Below are 21,367 nucleotides of genomic sequence, written 5' to 3'. Positions count from 1 at the left end.
GGCTATCATGTCACCCTTTAACCTTCTCGTCTACATACTAAACATACCCAGCTCCCTAAGTCTCTCCTTGTAGGGCATGGATTCCAGACCTTTTACCATTTTGGTTGCCCTCCTCTGGACCTGTTCCTGCTTTTCAATATCCTTCTTCAATTGCAGTGCCCAGAACTGGACACAGTATTCCAGGTGAGATCTGACAAATGCAGAATAGAGCGGTACTATTCCGTCCATTGATGTAGACATTATACTCTTATAGATGCCTCCCAGAATTGCATTGGCTTTCTTGGCTGCCTCATCACACTGCTGACTCATGTTCACTTTGCGGTCTACTAGGACTCCCAAATCTCTTTCCCAGGTACTGTTTTCTAGCCAGGTGACACCCATTTCATTTTTTCTGCCTTAGTACCTTATATTGATCTCTGCTAAAATTCCTTGTGTTAGTTTTAGCCCATATCTCCAATTCTGTCCAGGCCATTTTGAATTCCGACTATCTTCTGGGATATTAGCTGCCTCTCCCAATTTGGTGCCATCTGCAAATTTGATCACCTTGCCCTTTGGTAGTTTTATGAAACACGTGGACTGGAAACGGGTAACAAAGATTGCTGGCCAGTTAACTAGACGTGCCTTTTTAATCTAGCTTTATTCACCAAGCCTTAACTACCATTCATTTCTACAACACCAGAGTTAAGAGGTAATTAATTTTCTCTTAGGGCAGGCACAGTTCCCCGCGTTCCACGAAAGGACAAAAGAGCTGGCAGGCATCCACAAAGCACACCAGCATACCCAAAGCATTTCAAGAGCCACGAGCAACAAGGTAAAAGAACACCGTGGTTCGCCCCACATGGAGAAACCGCCCGTGTTTGCTGCCCGATGAACTGCTTCATGCGAGAGCCTGGAGTGAAGTTAATGAGTAGGAGCAGAAGGGAAATAAACTGTTCCAGAAAGAGGCATGGGGAAGTCCCCGGTTTGAATTCAACCTGCACCATGAATTTGCTTGGTGGCTTCATGCAAGCTACTCTACACGCTTCTCGACGAGTTACTGGTGTCCGGATTCTCCATCTTGCAGGGTAGCTGGAAGAAGTTTGGATTTATACTCCCTCTTTCTCAAAGGGGCTCACAAACTCCTTCCCTTCCCCTTCCCCCCACAACAGACACCTTGCGAGGTAGGTGGGGCTGAGAGAGTTCAGAGAGAACCGCGGCAGGCTTCATCTGGAGGAGCGAGAAACAAACCCAACTCACCGGGAAAGAGTCTGCCGCTCATGCGGAGGAGCGGGGAATCGAACCCAGTTCTCCAGATCCGAGTCGACCGCTCTTAACCACCGCACCTGGCCAAGCAGGAGCACGAAGCCTTTCGAACATGCAAAAGCGCTGTATAAATACTAAGCATTAGCCAGCTACATACACCCAGCAACCAAGTGGCAAGGTCTAAAGAACGCCCGCAGTCCCAATTCTTTTTTTAAAAAATGAGGACAGGTTACTAGCCCTCATGGTCCCCAAGGCGAGCGGTACCCTGCTACCATTTCAGAAAGGAGAAGAATGGCTGCCTGGGATTTCCAGAGGCTGAGGGTGGGGCTACAGTGCCCTTCAGAAACACCTTGGCCCCTCCCCACACCTAGCAACAGAGAACCAGGAAAAAATGTTTTAATGAAGAATAAACCAAGCAGTGTAAGAGATTCGTATTTCGGTCTTTCCACCCCCAGCCACCTTTTCCCTTGATCCTAAGAGAAAAACCCTCTTGGTTTGTTTGTTTTTAAAGCCAAATGCAATCTGGGCAGCCCCCCCCCCCCCACCATTTCCCCTACCCCCACTCTTTATTAGGGGATCTAGCAGAACACTTCTGCATAAAACAAAACTGGGACGTTGCATCTTGCACATCTGCCACATCCGGCAAGAACTTTGCCCTCCTTGGCTGCCTCCCCTTCCTAGAAAAGGGGCGCAAGCAGCATTCCCCCACCTGCAAAGGTCCTCCCCAGAAGACCCCAGATGCTCCCGTCTCTTTCTAGCTCACCTGAAAAACCTCAATGCGGAAGCGGGGGGGGGGGGGAGAGAATCGCCCCTAATCGCCCCGGTCCCATAGAAACAAACGCTCCATCCTGCTTGCAAACCTGGCCCCCTGCTGCCCTCCCGGCACCCTTGGCTCCAGGTGCCCTCCGCCTCGGGGGGCGAGCTGGGGGAGCCTGACCCCCCCCCCCGGGGAGCGCCCTTCCAAGGCCTGGCACCCCAGGGCGCCCCCTCTTCCCCCGGATCTCCCACTCACCTGACCGCCTGGCGCTCTTCCAGCAAAGGGAACCCTCCGTCAACCCCACCCCGAGCTCCGGAGCCCCAGCGTCGCCATCTTTGGAAGGTGAACATGCAAGCGAGGGGCGGGGAGGCCGGGAGGGAAACGCAGGGAAACCGGGCAGGGTTGGATGCCCCTCCCCTTAAAGCGCTCCACAGAGATTTGCTGAGAAGACGCAGAAGTGGGGGTAGGGGGGTAGGCTGTGGGTATGTGGAGGGGGGTGGGGTGCAACAGCCGGAAGGACCCCCCAAGATCTGTTTGCCTCGCAGGAGCTGAGCCGGGGGGGGGGGTCAGGTGGAGTGTTCCAGAAGAGAGCATCTCTGAGCACGTGCAGAGTGCACCCTTCGCTCTCGCCCCGCTGTGGCCGCAGCTAGAATGGTGCAGGAAAAGAGATCCCACCGAAACATCAGGAAGAACTTCCTGACGGTCAGGGCTGTTCGACAGTGGAATTCACTGCCTCGGAGCGCGGTCTCCTTCTTTGGAGGTTGGATGGCCATCTGTCACGAGTGCTTTGATTGGGTGTTCCTGCACTGTAGGGGGTTGGACTGGATGGCCCTTGGGGGTCTCTTCCAACTCTACGATTTTATGAGAGGCCAGGACTTTTCCGGAAAAGTTCAGCCCCTTCCGCACAGCACATGTATAAGGGGTTGCAGTCGCGATAAAGGAACCTGTTTTCCTGTTTTTCCCATTCACATGTGTTCTGTGCAGTCAGCGCTTGGAGGCCACGGAAACAAGCCGGGGTGCTGTGGCGCCGTCACGCAGAGACACTTCTCTTTTTGTTTTATTGTCCTGCAACACTTGCGTAGCCACACTGGCATGCACAAATGAACCCCCCACAGCCATTGCCGATCGTTCCACAATGTGACCAGCTGCACCTGCGTAGCTACGCAGCTGCAACCCCAAATTTTTTAAAAAGGAAAGGGGCCTGACTGTGATGGATGGAGTGGAAGGGAGGGAAATACAGCGCCTCCTGCCTGGCTGTTTGCTCCGGAGCGCTCCAACCTGGGATTTTTTCCAAAGGATCACTTGTTTAGCGATTCTCAAAAAACCTGGGTTGTGGGAAATGAAATGGGGCAGACTTGCTTTGGATGCAGGATTTGTGTGAAGTTCCCCTCCCCCAGTGTCATATACTAAAGTGTCCTACACCTGTGTTTCTTGACCTGTGTGGAATGGGCTTTTAAAGTCACAGGGCCTTATCCAAAGAGTGATAAATGAAAAATGTGTTTTGTACTACCGGTAGGAATGAGGAGATGAGTCGTAAGGGAGGATGCTTGTGGCAGGACAAGATAAGATCGCGGGATGACTAAGCTGGAGGGCAAAGTTTGTATCAGATTGTACATATTGAGCATGCTTAATAGGCTATTGCATATTAACTTCTCCTCCTGCTCTGACGACCAACTGCATTATAATGAACATACAGGAAGAATATGGGAGGGGACCATATATTAACATGCAAATAGGCAGATCGGAGAGTTGTGACTCTAAGTATGCTTAGCCAGTGGGGGAACAAAGAGAGTGTGGCGAATTTGGGAGAAGGGGATAAAGATGCTGTGGATCAGGGGTAGGGAACCTGCGGCTTGAGAGCTGCATGCGGCTCTTCTGCCCTTGCACTGCGGCTCCACGAACCAAGCCACTGGCCCCATCCTTGCCCGCCCTGCAGGCAGCAGGGCGGGCGCACCAACTGCCCGCAGCCAGCTGGGCCGCTCTGCGGGCTTCCCCTCTCGCCTGCCCCGTTGGAGCAGGGCGGGTGCTTTCCTGGCGGCCGGTGAGGCCGAGCCACTGGCCCCATCCTTGCCCACCCTGCAGGTAGCAGGGCGGATGCATCCATGCGCTTCTCAGAATGAGCCGAGTAAAAGGTTAAAAAACCCAATATATACAGTGTTATCTTTATTTTAAATGTCAAAAATTATTTGCAGCTCCAAGTGTTTTCTTTTCCCATGGAAACCGGGTCCAAATGGCTCTTTGAGTGTTAAAGGTTCCCTACCCCTGCTGTAGATATACTGTTTTGGCAGAGTCTGCCCATGTGGGGACGGCTCCCCTTTCTTTGCAAATAAAGCTACTTGAAATTCTCTTCTGTTGGCTTGATATTTGGTAAAGAAATGTTGGGCACCACAAAAGGACAATCCAAACCTTTTGACCACGAGGAGGACCATCCAAAAGGATTCAAAAGAACCAGGATGGATGATAATAAGGAAACAGGGGAGATATTATAAGCCTCGCCCTGTTTTGTGCATCTGGTCTTGACTGGCCAGGCAGATCTGAATAGATTAGGTGAAGCAGACTGTGTATTGTCCCTGGATGCCGGCACTGCCCTTCATTCTAGTATCCAGCAAAGCCTTCTGCTATTAGAACATATACTTCAAGGAGATATGCCGAGCGATGGCAAAATAAAGGCAGCAGCATCTGTGCGCACAGCAGACAAGACGACTGACCCCTGCCCCAAGGAGCTTACAATCAGACTTTGATTTTACAGGACCAAGGTCAGGTGAAGAGGGAATAAACAGCGGAAGAATCGGCCAGTTCCTTCTAATTGAAACATAAAGCCAAACACACTGTAGCCGTAATGGCTACGTTAATGAGTGTTTATATGTTCATTTATCACATTTCTAAAGATAGCCGCTATTACGGACAAACCAACCGGAATATGGACAAACCAACCAGAATAATGTTCGCCCCAGCAGCCATGATGCTTAGCCATTATTTTTACAGTGTCTTTGGTTTTATGGGTTTTTTTCTCCATTACTGTAACCCTCTATAATTTTGATAGTAATTTTTTGGGGAGGAATATATCTGGTCTAGTTGGCTCCTGGTCGGGGATTCAAGCAGGGCAGGTTCCAGGTTTTGGTGGACTCTAGGCAGAGAGTGCTGAAGACTTCCCTGCTCACACCTTTCTTCCTCCCCGCCCCCACCCATGTAACACCCATCTGCCTGTCCATCTTTCACTATCATTCTCATGGGGGTTGCCAACCTCCAGGTGATGACTGGAGATCCCAGAAGTACAACTGTTCTGCAGCCGACAGAGATCTGCCCCCTTGGAGAAAACGGGTGCTTTACAAGTTGGTCTCTACGGATTATACCAGTGGTGGCGAACCTATGGCACGGGTGCCAGAGGTGGCACTCAGAGCCCTCTCTGTGGGTATGTGTGCACAGAGTTTGTCATGTGGGGGCCCCCCGGAAAATCGCCCCCCCCCCACACACACACATCTAGGCTGGCCTGGGCCACTGGTCACGACATGTAGGTAACCCTGTTAAGTGCTGTTAAACCCCACTGATTTTCATGGGAAGAACTAAGGTGCAATCCTTTTCCTGGGAGTAACCTCGGTTGCTGGCAATGAGGCTTGCTTCTAAACCAGGGGTCTTCAAACAATGGCCCTCCAGATGTTCATGGACTACAATTCCCATCAGCCCCTGCCAGCATAGCCAAGTGGTAGGGCTCATGGGAATTGTAGTCTATGAACATCTGGAGGGCCATAGTTTGAAGACCCCTGTTCTAAACCCTCCTGGGGTCATGATCCACCCATTTGAACCATTGCACAGTTGCTTCAAAGCAAAGCCACCAACAACACCAAGCTTACTCCCAAGTAACGCACGCCTCCGAGCCAACCATTTTTTCTAAACTAAAACCTCACTATTCAGGTTAAATTGCCGTGTTGGCACTTTGCGATAAATAAGTGGGTTTTGGGTTGCAGTTTGGGCACTCGGTCTCGAAAAGGTTCGCCATCACTGGATTATACCATTCTTCAGGAGGGGTGCATGGCTTAGTGGTAGAGCATCTGGTTTGCATGCAGAAGGTCCCAGGTTTGATCCCCAGCATCTCTGGTTGAAAAGATCAGGTTGGTAGATGATCAAGAAGACCTCCGTTTGGCACCATGGAGAGCTGCTCAACATTGGCCTTGATAGACTAGGGGTCAGACTCAGTAGAAAGCCATTTCATGCCTTCAAGGAAATTAAGAAGAGTTTGGATTTATACCCTGCCTCCAGCGTGGCGTAGTGGTTAACAGCAGGTGGATTCTAATCTGGAGAACTGGGTTTGGTTCCCCACTCCTCCAGCTGAGTGGCAGAGGCTTATCTGGTGAACCAGGTGTGTTTCCGCACTCCTACGTTCCTGCTGGGTGACCTTAGGCTAGTCACAGGTCTCTGCCAACTCTCTCACCCCCACCTATCTCACAAGGTAAAACGGACCTGTTCCGCCAGGCATTTGGCCAGCCGGGATAACACCACACTTCTGTGATAAATATCTGGCCTCCTGTGGGTGCAAGAATGGGGAAGGGAAAACAATTTTAATCACCATCTGATTTTTTTAATAATTTATATATGGTTCTTAACTGGGATTGGGTGTGAAATGGATTTTATATAATTGAAGGACACTGCCCTGAGCCCTTTGGGGAAGGGCGGTATAGAAGTTTAATAAAATAACTAACTAATAAATAAATAAATAAATAAATACATAAATAAGGTGTCTGTTGCGGGGAGAGGAAAGGACTTGTAAACCATCTTGTATCTCCTTACAGGAGAGAAAGGTGGGGTATAAATCCAAACTCCTCCTCCTCCTTCTTTGTATACCCCCTTACTATGTAGGAGTACGAAAGTTGGACAATTAAGAAACCTGACAGAAATAAAAGTGATTCCTTTGAAATGTGGTGTTGGGGAAGAGTACTGTGGATACCGCGGACCATCGAAAAGACGAATAAGTGGGTTCTAAATCAAAGCAAGCCTGAATTTTCCGTAGGACATAAAATGACCCAATGGAGGCTATCATGCATCATCACATTATGACAAGGCTGTTGAGAAATTGAGTCCCTTAATGCAGTTTCTTGTTCTTTTAAACATTGGTTCAGCCTTCGGGCCTACAGTAGAAAAATTAAGTGGAAAATAACTGAGCTGTTGCTTAAGATTCAGCAATTTGTGACCTTTTGCAATAGAGATAAGGGCCAGGTGCCCAATGAAGGCAGTAACTATCTTTACTCCCCCTTAGAACACTGAAGCCACATCAATTTAATAAGCATATGAAATTACGAGCCTTGTCATCTGTGAGAAATGGAAGGGTTTACCCTGCAGATAAATGGTGCCATTTTATTTCACTCTGAGGCCCCTTCCGCACATGCAGAATAATGCACTTTTAATCCCCTTTCAGTGCACTTTGCAGATGGATTTGATTTTACTGTGCAGAATAGCAAAATCCACTTGCAAACAATTGTGAAAGTAGATTGAAAGTGCATTATTCTGCATCTGCGGAACAGGTCTGGGTTATCCGGATAGCAACATGGTTACACGATTAATTGACATTGGATCTGATTGATCAACGGATCTGACTGGTCAGCGGGCCAAGGCCAACTTAGATCCCTGGCTGTACAGTTTAGGATTTTCAGCCTAACGTTCTTGGTGCTTGATTTACCTTGTGATTTTGTGCTGGTTTTGTGGGCTTGAAATGCGATCTGCTCAGGCCGGCTCTCGGAAAGAGCTGGCTTTGATTGTGGGAGGGTTTCATTTGGAAGGGCAACGTCAGGTCACTTGAACCGGTGCTATTTTCTGTGTGGTTCGTCTCTTTGATTTTGCCTTTGATCTTTCAATCCTCACTGCTAAATTGTTCTTCTTTGAAATATCCTTGCCAATTTTAATAAATGGTTTTAATTATACGATGTGGTGTTTTTCCTTCAGGTGGCTTTAATCTAATCCCGTGTGGCTGTACTTGCTTACCAGGTTAATTATTTTGTGGAACTTTCTCTACGAGTGATGTCGGGTGAGTTTCTTGGCTTTAATCTCAGGGAGTTTGAACCTCGCCCCTTGATCACTGACTGTTTGGGTAGTAAAAGGGGATGGTGGCGGCTACTTCGAGGGATGAAGAAGAAGAAGAAGAGTTTGGATTTATATCCCCCCTTTCTCTCCTGCAGGAGACTCAAAGGGGCTTACAATCTCCTTGCCCTTCCCCCCCCCACAACAAACACCCTGTGAGGTAGGTGGGACTGAGAGAGCTCCGAAAAGCTGTGACTAGCCCAAGGTCACCCAACTGGCGCGTGTAGAAGTGTACAGGCTAATCTGAATTCCCCAGATAAGCCTCCACAGCTCAAGCGGCAGAGCTGGGAATCAAACCCGGTTCCTCCAGATCAGAGTGCACCTGCTCTTGGCCACTACTCTTAGCCACTACGCCACTGCTGCGCCACTGTTTGAGCATTCATACCCCAGGGTTTTGTAAAGTTGTGTTTTGTTCAATCACCCACAAAAATCCCAAGGACTAGGGTTTTTGAAATAGACAAGAGCCAATGGAAAAAAAATAATGCTAAGAAAAGTTGAAGGCAACAGGAAAAGAAGACCCAACAGGAAATGGGCCTTCAGTCAAGGAAACCACAGGCCTCAGATACAAGCAAGGCTATTAACAGTAGGATGTTTTGGAAGTCATTAATTAATATGGTTGTCTGAAGATACTTGACAGCACTTAACCACATATAGGGAACTGGGAGCCATCTTCAAGCTTGGTGGTGTAGCATGGTGTAGTGGTTAAGAATGGTTAACCTGGAGAACTGGGTTTGAGTCCTCATTCTTCCACATAAGCGGTGGACTCTTACCTGGTGAACTGAATTTGTTTCCCCACTCTTCGATGTCAACCTTGCTGGGTGACCTCTTGGGGCTAGTAAATGTTCTCACAGAACTTCCTCAGCCCCACCTACCTCACAGGATGTCTGTTGTGGGGAGAGGAAGGGAAAGAGTTTGTAAGCCGCTTTGAGACTCCTCGCAGGAGAGAAAGGAAGAGTATAAATCCAAACTCTTCTTCTTCTCCTTCTTCTTCTCAATTTTCATGAACTCATGAAATGGCTTTCCACTGAATCAAACCCTTGATTTATCAAGGTCAGCAGAAGACACGGGTGGACTCGCATGTGAGGCAGTCTTATACTGACTCTGACGGTTGGTCCGTCAGTGCCATTACTGACTGGCAGTAGCTCTCCAGAGTGTCAGGGGCTGAGATCTTCTACATCAACCTGACTCTTTCAACCAGAGAAGGGGTCCAATTGAGTAGCAGTGGATAAGAAGACTGGGCCAGGAAGAGCAGAGTGAGCTCTGGTGTTCATTTTGGAGGGCTTTTCTCAAAGCCACATCTTTTAAAACAGTGTATTTTAACAGGGGTTAGCAGGGGTTATCTCTTTTTCTCCTTGTAAGGCTGCTGAGAGGTGGGGCTTAACAGGGGTTAACAGAGGTTCCTCTTTGTCCTGGGCTGCTGAGAGGTGAGTCAGTCAGTCTTTAGTTCAGTTTAGTTCAATGGCCGCAGAAGGCCATTGCTTTCACATCCTGTATGTGAGCTCCCAAAGGCACCTGGTGGGCCACTGCGAGTAGCAGAGAGCTGGACTTGATGGACTCTGGTCTGATCCAGCTGGCTTGTTCTTATGTTCTTACGTTCTTATACTGGGGATTGAACCCGGGACCTTCTGCATGCAAACCAGATGCTCTACCACTGAGCCATGCACCCCCTCCCCAAGATGAGGAACTTGGTGGAAACAAGAGAGGCAGCATCACCAGATAGTCAACTGGGCAGGAAGCAAATGTGAAATGAAGTCGTTACGGGTGACGCAATGAAGAGACGAGACGCAGCGATATCATCCGGTGGAGAGAAGCCAGCAGCGGGCTAGCACGATCCGTGGATCTGGCTATTCCGCTGAGCTGCGATCCCTGGCACCTTTTATTAGGGTTTTTGGGAAGGTGGGAGAGCGGGAGAATGTTGCACAATACATGACTCATGGGGGCTGAGTACGTGCGGGAGGAAACGTTCCTGTCTGGGCCTAATCCATACCTGGGGGTATGCACCTTTTGTCCCTTTGTTCAGGGCATCTTGTGACCCGTGAGTCATGGGGGTCTTGGGACAGGTGAACGTGTGCGCCCAGAAGGCAACAGATGGCGCAGGCATTCCTGTGCTCTTTCTGAGGCTCTGCTGGGTTCGCTGGCTCACCCCTACATCGAAAAGGAAGAGGAGGATTTTGGCAGTAGAGCAAAGTGTAGATTTCTGCCTGATTCCCGGCTTGGAAAAATCCGTGAGGAAAAGCCCCATTCGCTGGCCTGGGGGCATGCAAACCTTCGTTTCTCCTATGGTGTCAACACATTGACCATTTCCGCACAATTCATTTTAAATGTTTTGAGGCGTCGAATAAAATGTTTCTCCCTGGAGTTCCACATAGATTGTTCCCAAAAACGTTTTCTATCCAGCCTGAAAACATTTTAAATGCATCCTCCAGAATAGTGATTCTTTGGATGAAACGTTTTCAAAATGTTCCGGCTTGCTACCCCATCTCTTTTCCACACCTCTTTGCAGTCCTCTGACTTCCAGTGCTATTTTCTGAGCTCGCTCCATTACGTCTCACCTGGTTATTTTCACCAGTTCGGAGGGAAGGGGTAATTTTGAGGAGTGAAATCTACACAAGCTGAGGCGAATGGCAGCATGAAGAACTGAAGCGCTGAAGCATCAAATCCACGAAGAATTAAAAAAACAGCAACAGAAAAATCTACAAAACGGTAGCCAGAAAATAGTGTCGAGAGAGGTGAATCTGACAAACGGAGGAGGGATCGAAAACATTTTGAAACCATTTTTTTTCGTGACTCGTGCGGAAAGGTCATTGGTGAAACCAAAGGGTAATAAAGATCCTTCACATTGTTTGAATCTTCTCATCTGATGGCGAATTTTCTTGCATGCTCTACCCTTGATTTACCCTTTCCACTTGGCACCTGAACGCTCTCCAGCTGAGCTGTCATTATAATTAGCATGCTTATTATTATAATTACTGTGCAATTTTGCAATTGGTTTTAATTAAGAATAGAAGGGCCAAAGCCACATTCAAATGAACCTGCTGCTGGAAATGGCCTGGTGAACATTTGCGAGATTTACAACGTATCCATCGCAGGCAATTGCTTCCCCTTTCCAAGGGGCTAATGGCTGGTCATGCCCTTGTAGACAGTTATTGATGGGGTAGATGGTATTTATGCAAGAGGTTGGCCCTAATCAGAAAAAAAGCATTCTCCACTAAACATCATTCTTGAGGGACAGTTTTGTTAGTCTGTTGCAAAAAAATAAGGAGTTTTGCGGAGGAGATATAGCAGGGTGGAGTGGTGAACAGCGGCAGATTCTAATCTGGAGGACCAGGTTGCTTCCCATTCTCTACACCTCCACATGAGCAATCTTATCTGGTAAACCAGGTTTGTTTCCCCACACCTCCAATGAGCAGTCTTTCTGGGGAACTGGATTTGTTTTTCCGCTTCTCCACATGAGCAGTCTTTCTGGTGAACCAGGTCAATTCCCCACTGTTCCATATGAGCAGCAGACTCTAATAAAGGAGCAGCAGTGGCATAGTGGTTAAGAGCAGGTGCACTCTAATCCGGAGGAACCGGGTTTGGTTCCCCGCTCTGCCACTTGAGCTGTGGAGGCTTATCTGGAGAATTCAGATTTAGCCTGTGCACTCCCACACACGCCAGCTGGGTGACCTTGGGCTAGTCACAGTTCTTCTGAGCTCTCTCAGCCCCACCCACCTCACTGGGTGTTTGTTGTGAGGGTGGGGAAAGGAAAGGAGTTTGTGAGCCCCTTTGAGTCTCCTACAGGAGGGAAAGGGGGATATAAATCCAAACTCCTCTTCTTCTAATTTGGTAAACCATGTGGAACACTCCTCCACATGAAAAACTTGGTAGATGAAGAGAATGCTGTGGACGTAGCATACCTTGATTTTAGTAAGGCCTTTGACACAGTGCCCCATGATATTCTTGCAACTAAGCTGGAAAGATGTGGACGAGACAATGCAACTGTTAGATGGATTTGTAATTGGTTGATTGGCCGAACACAAAGAATGCTCATCAATGGCTCATTTTCACCCTGGAATAGTGGAGGGCCCAGTGCTATTCAATATTTTTTTTTAGTGACTTGGATAATGAAATAGAGAGCATATGCTAATCAAATTTGCAGATGATACCAAATTAGGACGGGTAGCTAATACCCTGGAGGACAGGGAAAGGATTCAAAACGATCTGGACAGATTAACGAGCTGGGCCAAAACTTAACAAAACGAATTTCAACAGAAATAAATGTAAGATGTTACACTTCGGCAGAAAAAATGAAATGCACATGTAACCTCTGTCTGTGGGTTCTGTGGGGCAGAACTTGGAAGGAGTTGCAAAGAACTAAATTTAAAACAAAATGGTTTACTTTCTTAACAAATAACACTTTTAACATTAACATTAAACATTAACAATTTACAGTCCTTTTAGGTTGCATTTCAAGTCCTTATATTTACAGTCTACTGATAATGCCAAGTCAAATTCTTCTTTGCTGGTGGTTGGCTTATGAAGATTTCAGCGGCTTGGTGAACGGGATTCAAGATGATGAAGGTCCCCAAAAGAACTCCCACCGACTACATGGGAATGTCAACTCAATGCATGGCAGCTGTGAAAAAGGCAAACTCTATGCTGGGGATAATTAGGAAAGGAGTTGATAATAAAACTGCAAGGATTGTCATGCCCTTATACAAAGCAGTGGTGCGACCGCACTTGGAGTACTGTGTTCAGTTCTGGTCGCCACATCTCAAAAAGGATATCGAAGAGATAGAAAAAGTGCAGAGAAGGGCAACGAGGATGATTGAAGGATTGGAGCACCTTCCTTATGAGGAGAGGCTGCAGCGTTTGGGACTCTTTAGTTTGGAGAGGAGACGTCTGAGGGGGGATATGATTGAAGTCTATAAAATTATGCATGGGGTAGAAAATGTTGACAGAGAGAAATTTTTCTCTCTTTCTCACAATACTAGAACCAGGGGGGCATTCATTGAAAATGCTGGGGGGAAGAATTAGGACTAATAAAAGGAAACACTTCTTCACGCAACGTGTGATTGGTGTTTGGAATATGCTGCCACAGGAGGTGGTGATGGCCACTAACCTGGACAGCTTTAAAAAGGGCTTGGACAGATTTATGGAGGAGAAGTCAATCTATGGCTACCAATCTTGATCCTCCTTGATCTGAGATTGCAAATGCCTTAGCAGACCAGGTGCTCAGGAGCAGCAGCAGCAGAAGGCCATTGCTTTCACATCCTACATGTGAGCTCCCAAAGGCACCTGGTGGGCCACTGCGAGTAGCAGAATGCTGGACTAGATGGACTCTGGTCTGATCCAGCAGGCTAGTTCTTATGTTCTTATGTTCTTACAATAAATGCTAACGTTTACAATACAGCAAAAATAAACAACTTCCTTCCCACTAATTCCCAACAGCTTTGCAGTTACCTTAAACAAGGTCTTAAGTCTAAGCTTATAAAGAATTAAATCAAGGTCCCAGCCTGGTAGCCTTGCTTCCTCAACTTCACTAGTTTTTGCAGCCTTCTGCTGCTTTGAGTCTCCACCCCTTTCTGGGTCAACCCATTCTGAACATAGGGGTTACACACAGATATAGGATGGGTTACACCTGGCTTGACAACACTACATGTGAAAGGGAGCTGGGGCCGTTTCTGCACGGGCAATTCATGGCGGCCTGGAGACGGTAAAAACACCGTCTCCAGGCTGCCATTCGCACGGGGGGCGCAGCTGCAACGCAGCCGCGCCGCCCTCGCGCCGCCCGGCTGGCCTGAAGGCGGCGTTTCCCCAGAGCGCTTCCCAGCGCTCTTTTTGGGGAAACGCCGGCATGAAGCCGCTGCCGAGCGAACGGCAGCGGCTTCATGCCGCCTCCCCCACCCGGCACTCACCTTCTCCCCGGGCCTCCGGCGTGTTGCCGAGGCCTGGGGACACGCCCCCCTGGCCCTGCGCGCCTGCTCCAGGCGTGTCCCCAGGCCTCGGCGACGCGCCGGAGGCCCGGGGACAGGCCGGGTTGGCTGGGTGCCGGCGCTCCGCGGCGCCGGCTGCCCAGCTGCTTCAAGGACCGTCCATGCGGATGGTCCCAGCGTCTTCAGGTCGGCGCGCAATGCGCCGACCTCGCCGTTTCCGCCGCCGTGCGGAAACGGCCTGGGAGTCTTAGTAGACCACAAACTGAGCATGAGTCAGCAGTGTGGAGCGGCAGCTAAGAAAGCCAATTCTGGGTTCCATCACTAAAAGTATAGTGTCTAGACTGAGGGAAGTAATTGCACCACTCTACTCTGCATTGGTCAGACCTCACCTAGGGTGCTGCGTTCAGCTCTGGGCACTGCAATTCAAGAAGGATATTGACAAGTTGGAACATGTCTTGAGGAGGGCAACCAAAATGGTAAAAGGTCTGGATGTTTAGTTTGGTGAAGAGAAAGTTAAGAGGTGACAAGATAGCTGTCTTTAGGTATTTGAAGGGATGTCATATTGGTGAGGGACCAAGTTTGCTTTCTGCTGCTCCTGAGACTAGGACCAGGAGTAATGAATTCAAGGTTCAGGAAAAAATATTTCACCTAAACATTAGGAAGATTTTCCTGATAGTAAGGGCTGTTCGACAGTGGAATGCGCTTCCTCAGAGTGTGGTGGAGTCTCCTTCTGTGGAGGTTTTTAAAGAGAGTCTGGATGGCCATCTGCCAGGAGTGCTTTGATTGTGTGTTCCTGCATTTCAGGGGGTTGGACTTGATGACCCTTGGGGTCTCTTCCAACTCTATGATTCTATGAGCAATCTATCTGGTGAACGAGATTTGTTTCCTCACTCCTCCTTAAGAAGCCTGCTGGGTGACCTTGGGCCAGTCACAGTTCTCTCAGAACTCTCTCAGCTCCAGCTACCTCACAAGTTGTCTGCTGTGGGGAGAGGAAGGGAAGGAGTTTGCAAGCCACTTTGCCTCACCTTAAAGGTAGAGTAAAGTGGAGCAAAAACCAACTCTTCTGCTTCTTCTGCTTCTGCTGCTGCTTTTATTCCAGCATAAAGGGTCATTGCTTCAGTTGCCAACCTCCAGCTAGAGCCTGGATATCTCTCAAGACCACCACTGATCTCCAGATTCCAGAAATGGCTGCTCTGGAGGGTGGACTCTATGGTGTTGTACCCAGCTGAGGTTCCTCCCCTCTCCAGGCACCATCCTCAAATCTCCAGGAATTTCCTAACCCAGAGCTGGCAACCGATGCTCAAAACCCACTTTGCCACCTGACTCCAGTTTATTCAGGTTTTCCCCAGACTTCATTCTCGAACTGTAATGTGCATTCATGTCCCAACTTCATATTGGCATGGATGGACCAAGGGTCAGATTCATGCAGAAAAATACACAGAGAAGGATAGGGAACACTCAATCCATAATTTTCCCCCTTATACATACAACCAAGGTAAGCAAAGAAGGACAGTCCAAGTTCTGCCCAGTTGAGAGCCAACATGAGTAGCAGTTAAGAGCAGGCGGAGAACTGGGTTTTATTCTGCACTCCTCTACACGAGAGGCAGAGTTTTATCTGGTGAACTAGATTTGTTTCCCCGCTCCTAAGTGCCAGTTTTGGGCACAGAAGATCCTGCATTCGGTCCTCAGCCTTTTCAGCTGAAGATCTTGAATTCCACCAAGGATCCAACTCTGCCTGAGATGACGGAATGCTGCTGCGTGTCGAAGCAAACTGATCGGATCTGGATGGACCATTGATCTGACTCAGCACGTGGCCGCTTCTTGTGTTCCCCATCTGTTACAAGGGAATAATTGTAGCCTGTAGCCTGAGAAGATGAAAAAAAGAGTCAAATTTTATTACTCCTTTTTTGAAATGCCACACATGACTACCCCTCTTGGCAGATTGGAGCCATTAAGAAAACAGGTTCCATAATGCTAAAAATTCAGTCCAAGGTGTTTTTCCCCCTGTTTGATTTCAAAATTACATATTTGAATACAATGATGCACTTGTGTCGAAACCTTGACACAGCGAGCACTGGTTAAAGCATGGTTAAAGCATTGGACTAGGGTCTGGAAGCCATAGGTTCAAGTTCCCATTGTGCAATGAGAGTTTCCTGGATAATCTCGGCCAAACACTCTCACCGTCTATCCTAGCTGTTGGGGTTGTTGTTTGAACACAAAATGGACACAGGGAGACAAATGTTGCAAGCTACTCTGGGACCCATTGTGGGAAAAGCAAAGTACAAAGTTAGTTAGATCCTCCTACGCTAAGTTGCATATCGGGCAACAAATACCTGCATAAATATTTTGGATGCTTGCATAAAGAATAAGACATCAGAATCACTGGGCTATTCAAGTTAGCACAGCTATTATATGTAATAATGATAGTATTTCATTTCTGAGTTTTTTCCACAATTCCTACCAATGCAGAGTGGCAGTTTAGGATGGCTGACCTGCAGATGGAGCTTGCAGATTTCCAACTATCACAACTGATATCCCAGTGGCATGGTGCCTTAATTGATCAATTAAATATGTATGAGTTAAACTGACCCACCCCATCCTTGTTGGTTTTTAATTTTATTTTAAGGCACCATGACTGATCAGTAATTAATCTTGTGTTATTTTGCTTGGTTACTATATTTTACTGTATTTACAAGGAATCACGTATGTTGACAACTGCTTTGAGCTGGGGAGGGGGGAAGCAGTCTAATAAGTGAATAAACAAATAAAAAATATCCAGATGATTTCCCACATAGAGCTGGCAACTCCAAGATAACATGCTCCTCCCCTTTATTTTCACTCAAAACAACCCTGTAAAGTAGTTCAAGGTGAGCCATAGCCCATAAGGTCTGCTTAAAGGCTCACAACAACCCTGTAAAATAGTTCAAGGTAAGCCCTAGGCCATAAGGTCAGCTTAATGGCTCATAACAATCCTGTGAAGTAGTTCAAGGTGAGCCATAGCCCATAAGGTCTGCTTAAAGGCTCACAACAACCCTGTAAAATAGTTCAAGGTAAGCCCTAGGCCATAAGGTCAGCTTAATGGCTCACAACAATCCTGTAAAGTAGTTTAAGGTGAGCCCTGGTCCCTGAGGTCAGCTTTAGGGCTCACAACAGTTCAAGATGAGCCATTGTCCAGGAGGTCAGCTTAATGCCAGTCATCATCATCATCATGGAATGTTAAGGTCAGCTTAATGGCTCACAACAACCCTGTGAAGTAGTTCAAGGTGAGCCCTAGCCTATATGGTAAATTTAATGACTCACAACAACCCTGTAAAGTAGTTCAAGGTGAGCCCTGGTCCCTAAGGTCAGCTTAATGCCAGTCATCATCATCATCATGGAATGTTAAGGTCAGCTTAATGGCTCACAACCACCCTGTGAAGTAGTTCAAGGTGAGCCCTAGCCCATATGGTAAATCTAATGACTCACAACAACCCTGTAAAGTAGTTCAAGGTGAGCCCTGGTCCCTAAGGTCAGTTTTATGGCTCACAACAATCCTGTACAGTTCAAGATGAGCCATTGCCCAGGAGGTCAGCTTAATGCCAGTCATCATCATCATCATGGAACGTTAAGGTCAGCTTAATGGCTCACAACAACCCTGTGAAGTAGTTCAAGGTGAGCCATAGCCCATAAGGTCTGCTTAAAGGCTCACAACAACCCTGTAAAATAGTTCAAGGTAAGCCCTAGGCCATAAGGTCAGCTTAATGGCTCACAACAATCCTGTAAAGAAGTTCAAGGTGAGCCCTGGTCCCTAAGGTCAGCTTTATGGCTCACAACAATCCTGTACAGTTCAAGATGAGCCATTGTCCAGGAGGTCAGCTTAATGCCAGTCATCATCATCACCATGGAATGTTAAGGTCAGCTTAATGGCTCACAACAACCCTGTAAAATAGTTCAAGGTGAGCCCTAGCCCATATGGTAAGTTTAATGACTCACAACAACCCTGTAAAGTAGTTCAAGGTGAGCCCTGGTCCCTAAGTTCAGCTTTATGGCTCACAACAATCCTGTACAGTTCAAGATGAGCCATTGTCCAGGAGGTCAGCTTAATGCCAGTCATCATCATCATCATGGAATGTTAAGGTCAGCTTAATGGCTCACAACAACCCTGTGAAGTAGTTCAAGGTGAGCCCTAGCCCGTATGGTAAGTTTAATGACTCACAACAACCCTGTAAAGTAGTTCAAGGTGAGCCCTGGTCCCTAAGTTCAGCTTTATGGCTCACAACAATCCTGTACAGTTCAAGATGAGCCATTGTCCAGGAGGTCAGCTTAATGCCAGTCATCATCATCATCATGGAATGTTAAGGTCAGCTTAATGGCTCCCAACAACCCTGTGAAGTAGTTCAAGGTGAGCCCTAGCCCATATGGTAAGTTTAATGACTCACAACAACCCTGTAAAGTAGTTCAAGGTGAGCCCTGGTCCCTAAGGTCAGCTTTATGGCTCACAACAATCCTGTACAGTTCACGATGAGCCATTGCCCAGGAGGTCAGCTTAATGCCAATCATCATCATGGAATGTTAAGGTCAGCTTAATGGCTCACAACAACCCTGTGAAGTAGTTCAAGGTGAGCCCTAGCCCGTATGGTAAGTTTAATGACTCACAACAACCCTGTAAAGTAGTTCAAGGTGAGCCCTGGTCCCTAAGTTCAGCTTTATGGCTCACAACAATCCTGTACAGTTCAAGATGAGCCATTGTCCAGGAGGTCAGCTTAATGCCAATCATCATCATCATCATGGAATGTTAAGGTCAGCTTAATGGCTCACAACAACCCTGTGAAGTAGTTCAAGGTGAGCCCTAGCCCATATGGTAAGTTTAATGACTCACAACAACCCTGTAAAGTAGTTCAAGGTGAGCCCTGGTCCCTAAGGTCAGCTTTATGGCTCACAACAATCCTGTACAGTTCACGATGAGCCATTGCCCAGGAGGTCAGCTTAATGCCAATCATCATCATGGAATGTTAAGGTCAGCTTAATGGCTCACAACAACCCTGTGAAGTAGTTCAAGGTGAGCCCTAGCCCGTATGGTAAGTTTAATGACTCACAACAACCCTGTAAAGTAGTTCAAGGTGAGCCCTGGTCCCTAAGGTCAGCTTTATGGCTCACAACAATCCTGTACAGTTCACGATGAGCCATTGCCCAGGAGGTCAGCTTAATGCCAATCATCATCATCATCATGGAATGTTAAGGTCAGCTTAATGGCTCACAACAACCCTGTGAAGTAGTTCAAGGTGAGCCCTAGCCCATATGGTAAGTTTAATGACTCACAACAACCCTGTAAAGTAGTTCAAGGTGAGCCCTGGTCCCTAAGGTCAGCTTTATGGCTCACAACAATCCTGTACAGTTCACGATGAGCCATTGCCCAGGAGGTCAGCTTAATGCCAATCATCATCATGGAATGTTAAGGTCAGCTTAATGGCTCACAACAACCCTGTGAAGTAGTTCAAGGTGAGCCCTAGCACCATTATGGTAAGTTTTAATGACTCACAACAACCCTGTAAAGTAGTTCAAGGTGAGCCCTGGTCCCTAAGGTCAGCTTTATGGCTCACAACAATCCTGTACAGTTCACGATGAGCCATTGCCCAGGAGGTCAGCTTAATGCCAATCATCATCATCATCATGGAATGTTAAGGTCAGCTTAATGACTCACAACAACCCTGTAAAGTAGTTCAAGGTGAGCCCTGGTCCCTAAGGTCAGCTTTATGGCTCACAACAATCCTGTACAGTTCACGATGAGCCATTGCCCAGGAGGTCAGCTTAATGCCAGTCATCATCATCATCATGGAATGTTAAGGTCAGCTTAATGGCTCACAACAACCCTGTGAAGTAGTTCAAGGTGAGCCCTAGCCCGTATGGTAAGTTTAATGGCTCACAACAACCCTGTACAGTTCAAGATGAGCCATCATCATGGGTCATCTCCCTGCTATTGTATTTATCAGCCCATATCTGGAGTTGGTACCAAGGCCTCGTCTCCATGGTAACGAAACACCCAGGAATCACAGCGGCCGTATTGGCCATCCCGCCCCTTCTTCGCGCCGCAATTGGCCGGCGAGAGAAGGCGGGGCGGAGCCGGAAGCGGGAGCCGGGGTTGCCATGGGTGCGGCGGCGGTGGCGATCGCGGCGGCCGGGGGTCGGTGGTGCCGGTGCGGCGGGAGGGGGCGGTGCCAGGCGGACCCGTGCGGGGTCCTTTGCCTCCTGCTGACCTACCTCAGCGTGGGCTACGCCGACTACGTCGTCCTGGAGCACGTCCTGCTTCAGCCGGGGTTCCGGGCGAGGTAGGGCGCTTTGCACACCCTCAGGAGAGGAAACGAGAGGCACTCTGTTCCTGGGCAGGGACATTTTGTCTTTGGGTGCGTTTCAAGTTGCTTTTCATGCCTTTGAGGCCTCTCCTTGTTGTCCTTGGGGAGAAAGGCATTTGCCCCCGTTCACCTCGTGGGCTCTTTTGGGGGAGAATGTCATTCGCCTTGCAGCAGGTGGGAAATACCCGCACATGTTCCCGGTTAGTTTACGTCCATATCCTTTTATTTTAAAAAAAGGGTCCCCTGAAGGGTAGGGAAATGGCGACCACCTTGAATTTGTGCCGAGATTTGTCCTCCTTGAAGGCATATGTAGGTATACAGTGTTTGACCCCTACTAGTATGGATCCTAAGTAGATCATATTATTATTCCATTACGTTGCAGCAACAGCCCTGTGAGGTAGGTTAGGTTTGGAGCGCGTGACTGGCCCAAGGTCACCCAGCAGGCTTCCATGGCACAGTGGGGATTCAGATCTGAGTCACCCAGATTTATGTTATGTAGGTCATTTAAGTCCCATGTTTCTCACTCTTGACATTCCAGCAAGTACATCATGCTGGTTACTTTCTCGTTCAGAAAGGAAGTGTTCTGTGCATGTTCAGAGGTGTTGTGACTTTTGTGGTGGAAAGTGCCATCAAGTTGCCGCTGTCTTATGGCAACCCAGTCAGAGTTTCCAAGGCAAGAGGTGTTCAGGAGTGTTTTGCCAGAGCCTCCCTCTGCGTAGCATCCCTGGACTGTCTGGGTCATCTCCTATCCAAATACTATCCAGAGCCGCCCTGCTTAGTTTCCAGATCTGACAAGATCTGGCTATCATGGGCCATCTAGGTCAGGGCACTATAACTTTAGATGCTTCCTTTTGTAAAGAAAGATTCCTTTCTTCTCAGAAGAGGTAAAAGACCCAGCATATGCTCCAATTCCAGTGTGGTGTAGCAGTTAAGAATGGTGGGTGCTAATCTGGAGAACCAGGTTCGATTCCCCACTCCTCCACATGAGTGGCAGACTCTTATCTGGTGAAGTGGATTTGTTTCCCTCCTCCTGCACATGAAGCCTGCTGGGGTGA

General features: G+C 48.0%; 2 protein-coding genes across 2 annotated transcripts in view; one reads left to right on the top strand and one right to left on the bottom strand.

The window, feature by feature from the left end:
* The window catches only part of B4GALT3 (beta-1,4-galactosyltransferase 3), a 40,396-nt gene extending 37,998 nt beyond the window's left edge, over window positions 1-2,398 (bottom strand). The window contains exon 1 of the mRNA XM_048511580.1: window positions 2,255-2,398. The gene's annotated coding sequence lies outside the window, so the exon portion shown is untranslated. The remainder of the gene's footprint in view (window positions 1-2,254) is intronic.
* Window positions 2,399-20,106: 17,708 nt separating this feature from the next.
* The window catches only part of LOC125436687 (palmitoyltransferase erf2-like), a 35,602-nt gene continuing 34,341 nt past the window's right edge, over window positions 20,107-21,367 (top strand). The window contains exon 1 of the mRNA XM_048503907.1: window positions 20,107-20,288. Within this exon, the coding sequence (XP_048359864.1) occupies window positions 20,107-20,288 (182 nt within the window). The remainder of the gene's footprint in view (window positions 20,289-21,367) is intronic.

This window comes from Sphaerodactylus townsendi, linkage group LG01 (assembly GCF_021028975.2).
Source record: "Sphaerodactylus townsendi isolate TG3544 linkage group LG01, MPM_Stown_v2.3, whole genome shotgun sequence".
Taxonomy (NCBI): domain Eukaryota; kingdom Metazoa; phylum Chordata; class Lepidosauria; order Squamata; family Sphaerodactylidae; genus Sphaerodactylus; species Sphaerodactylus townsendi.
The sequence above is the reverse complement of the archived record's forward strand: the minus strand, read 5'-3'. Positions and strand labels throughout refer to the sequence as shown.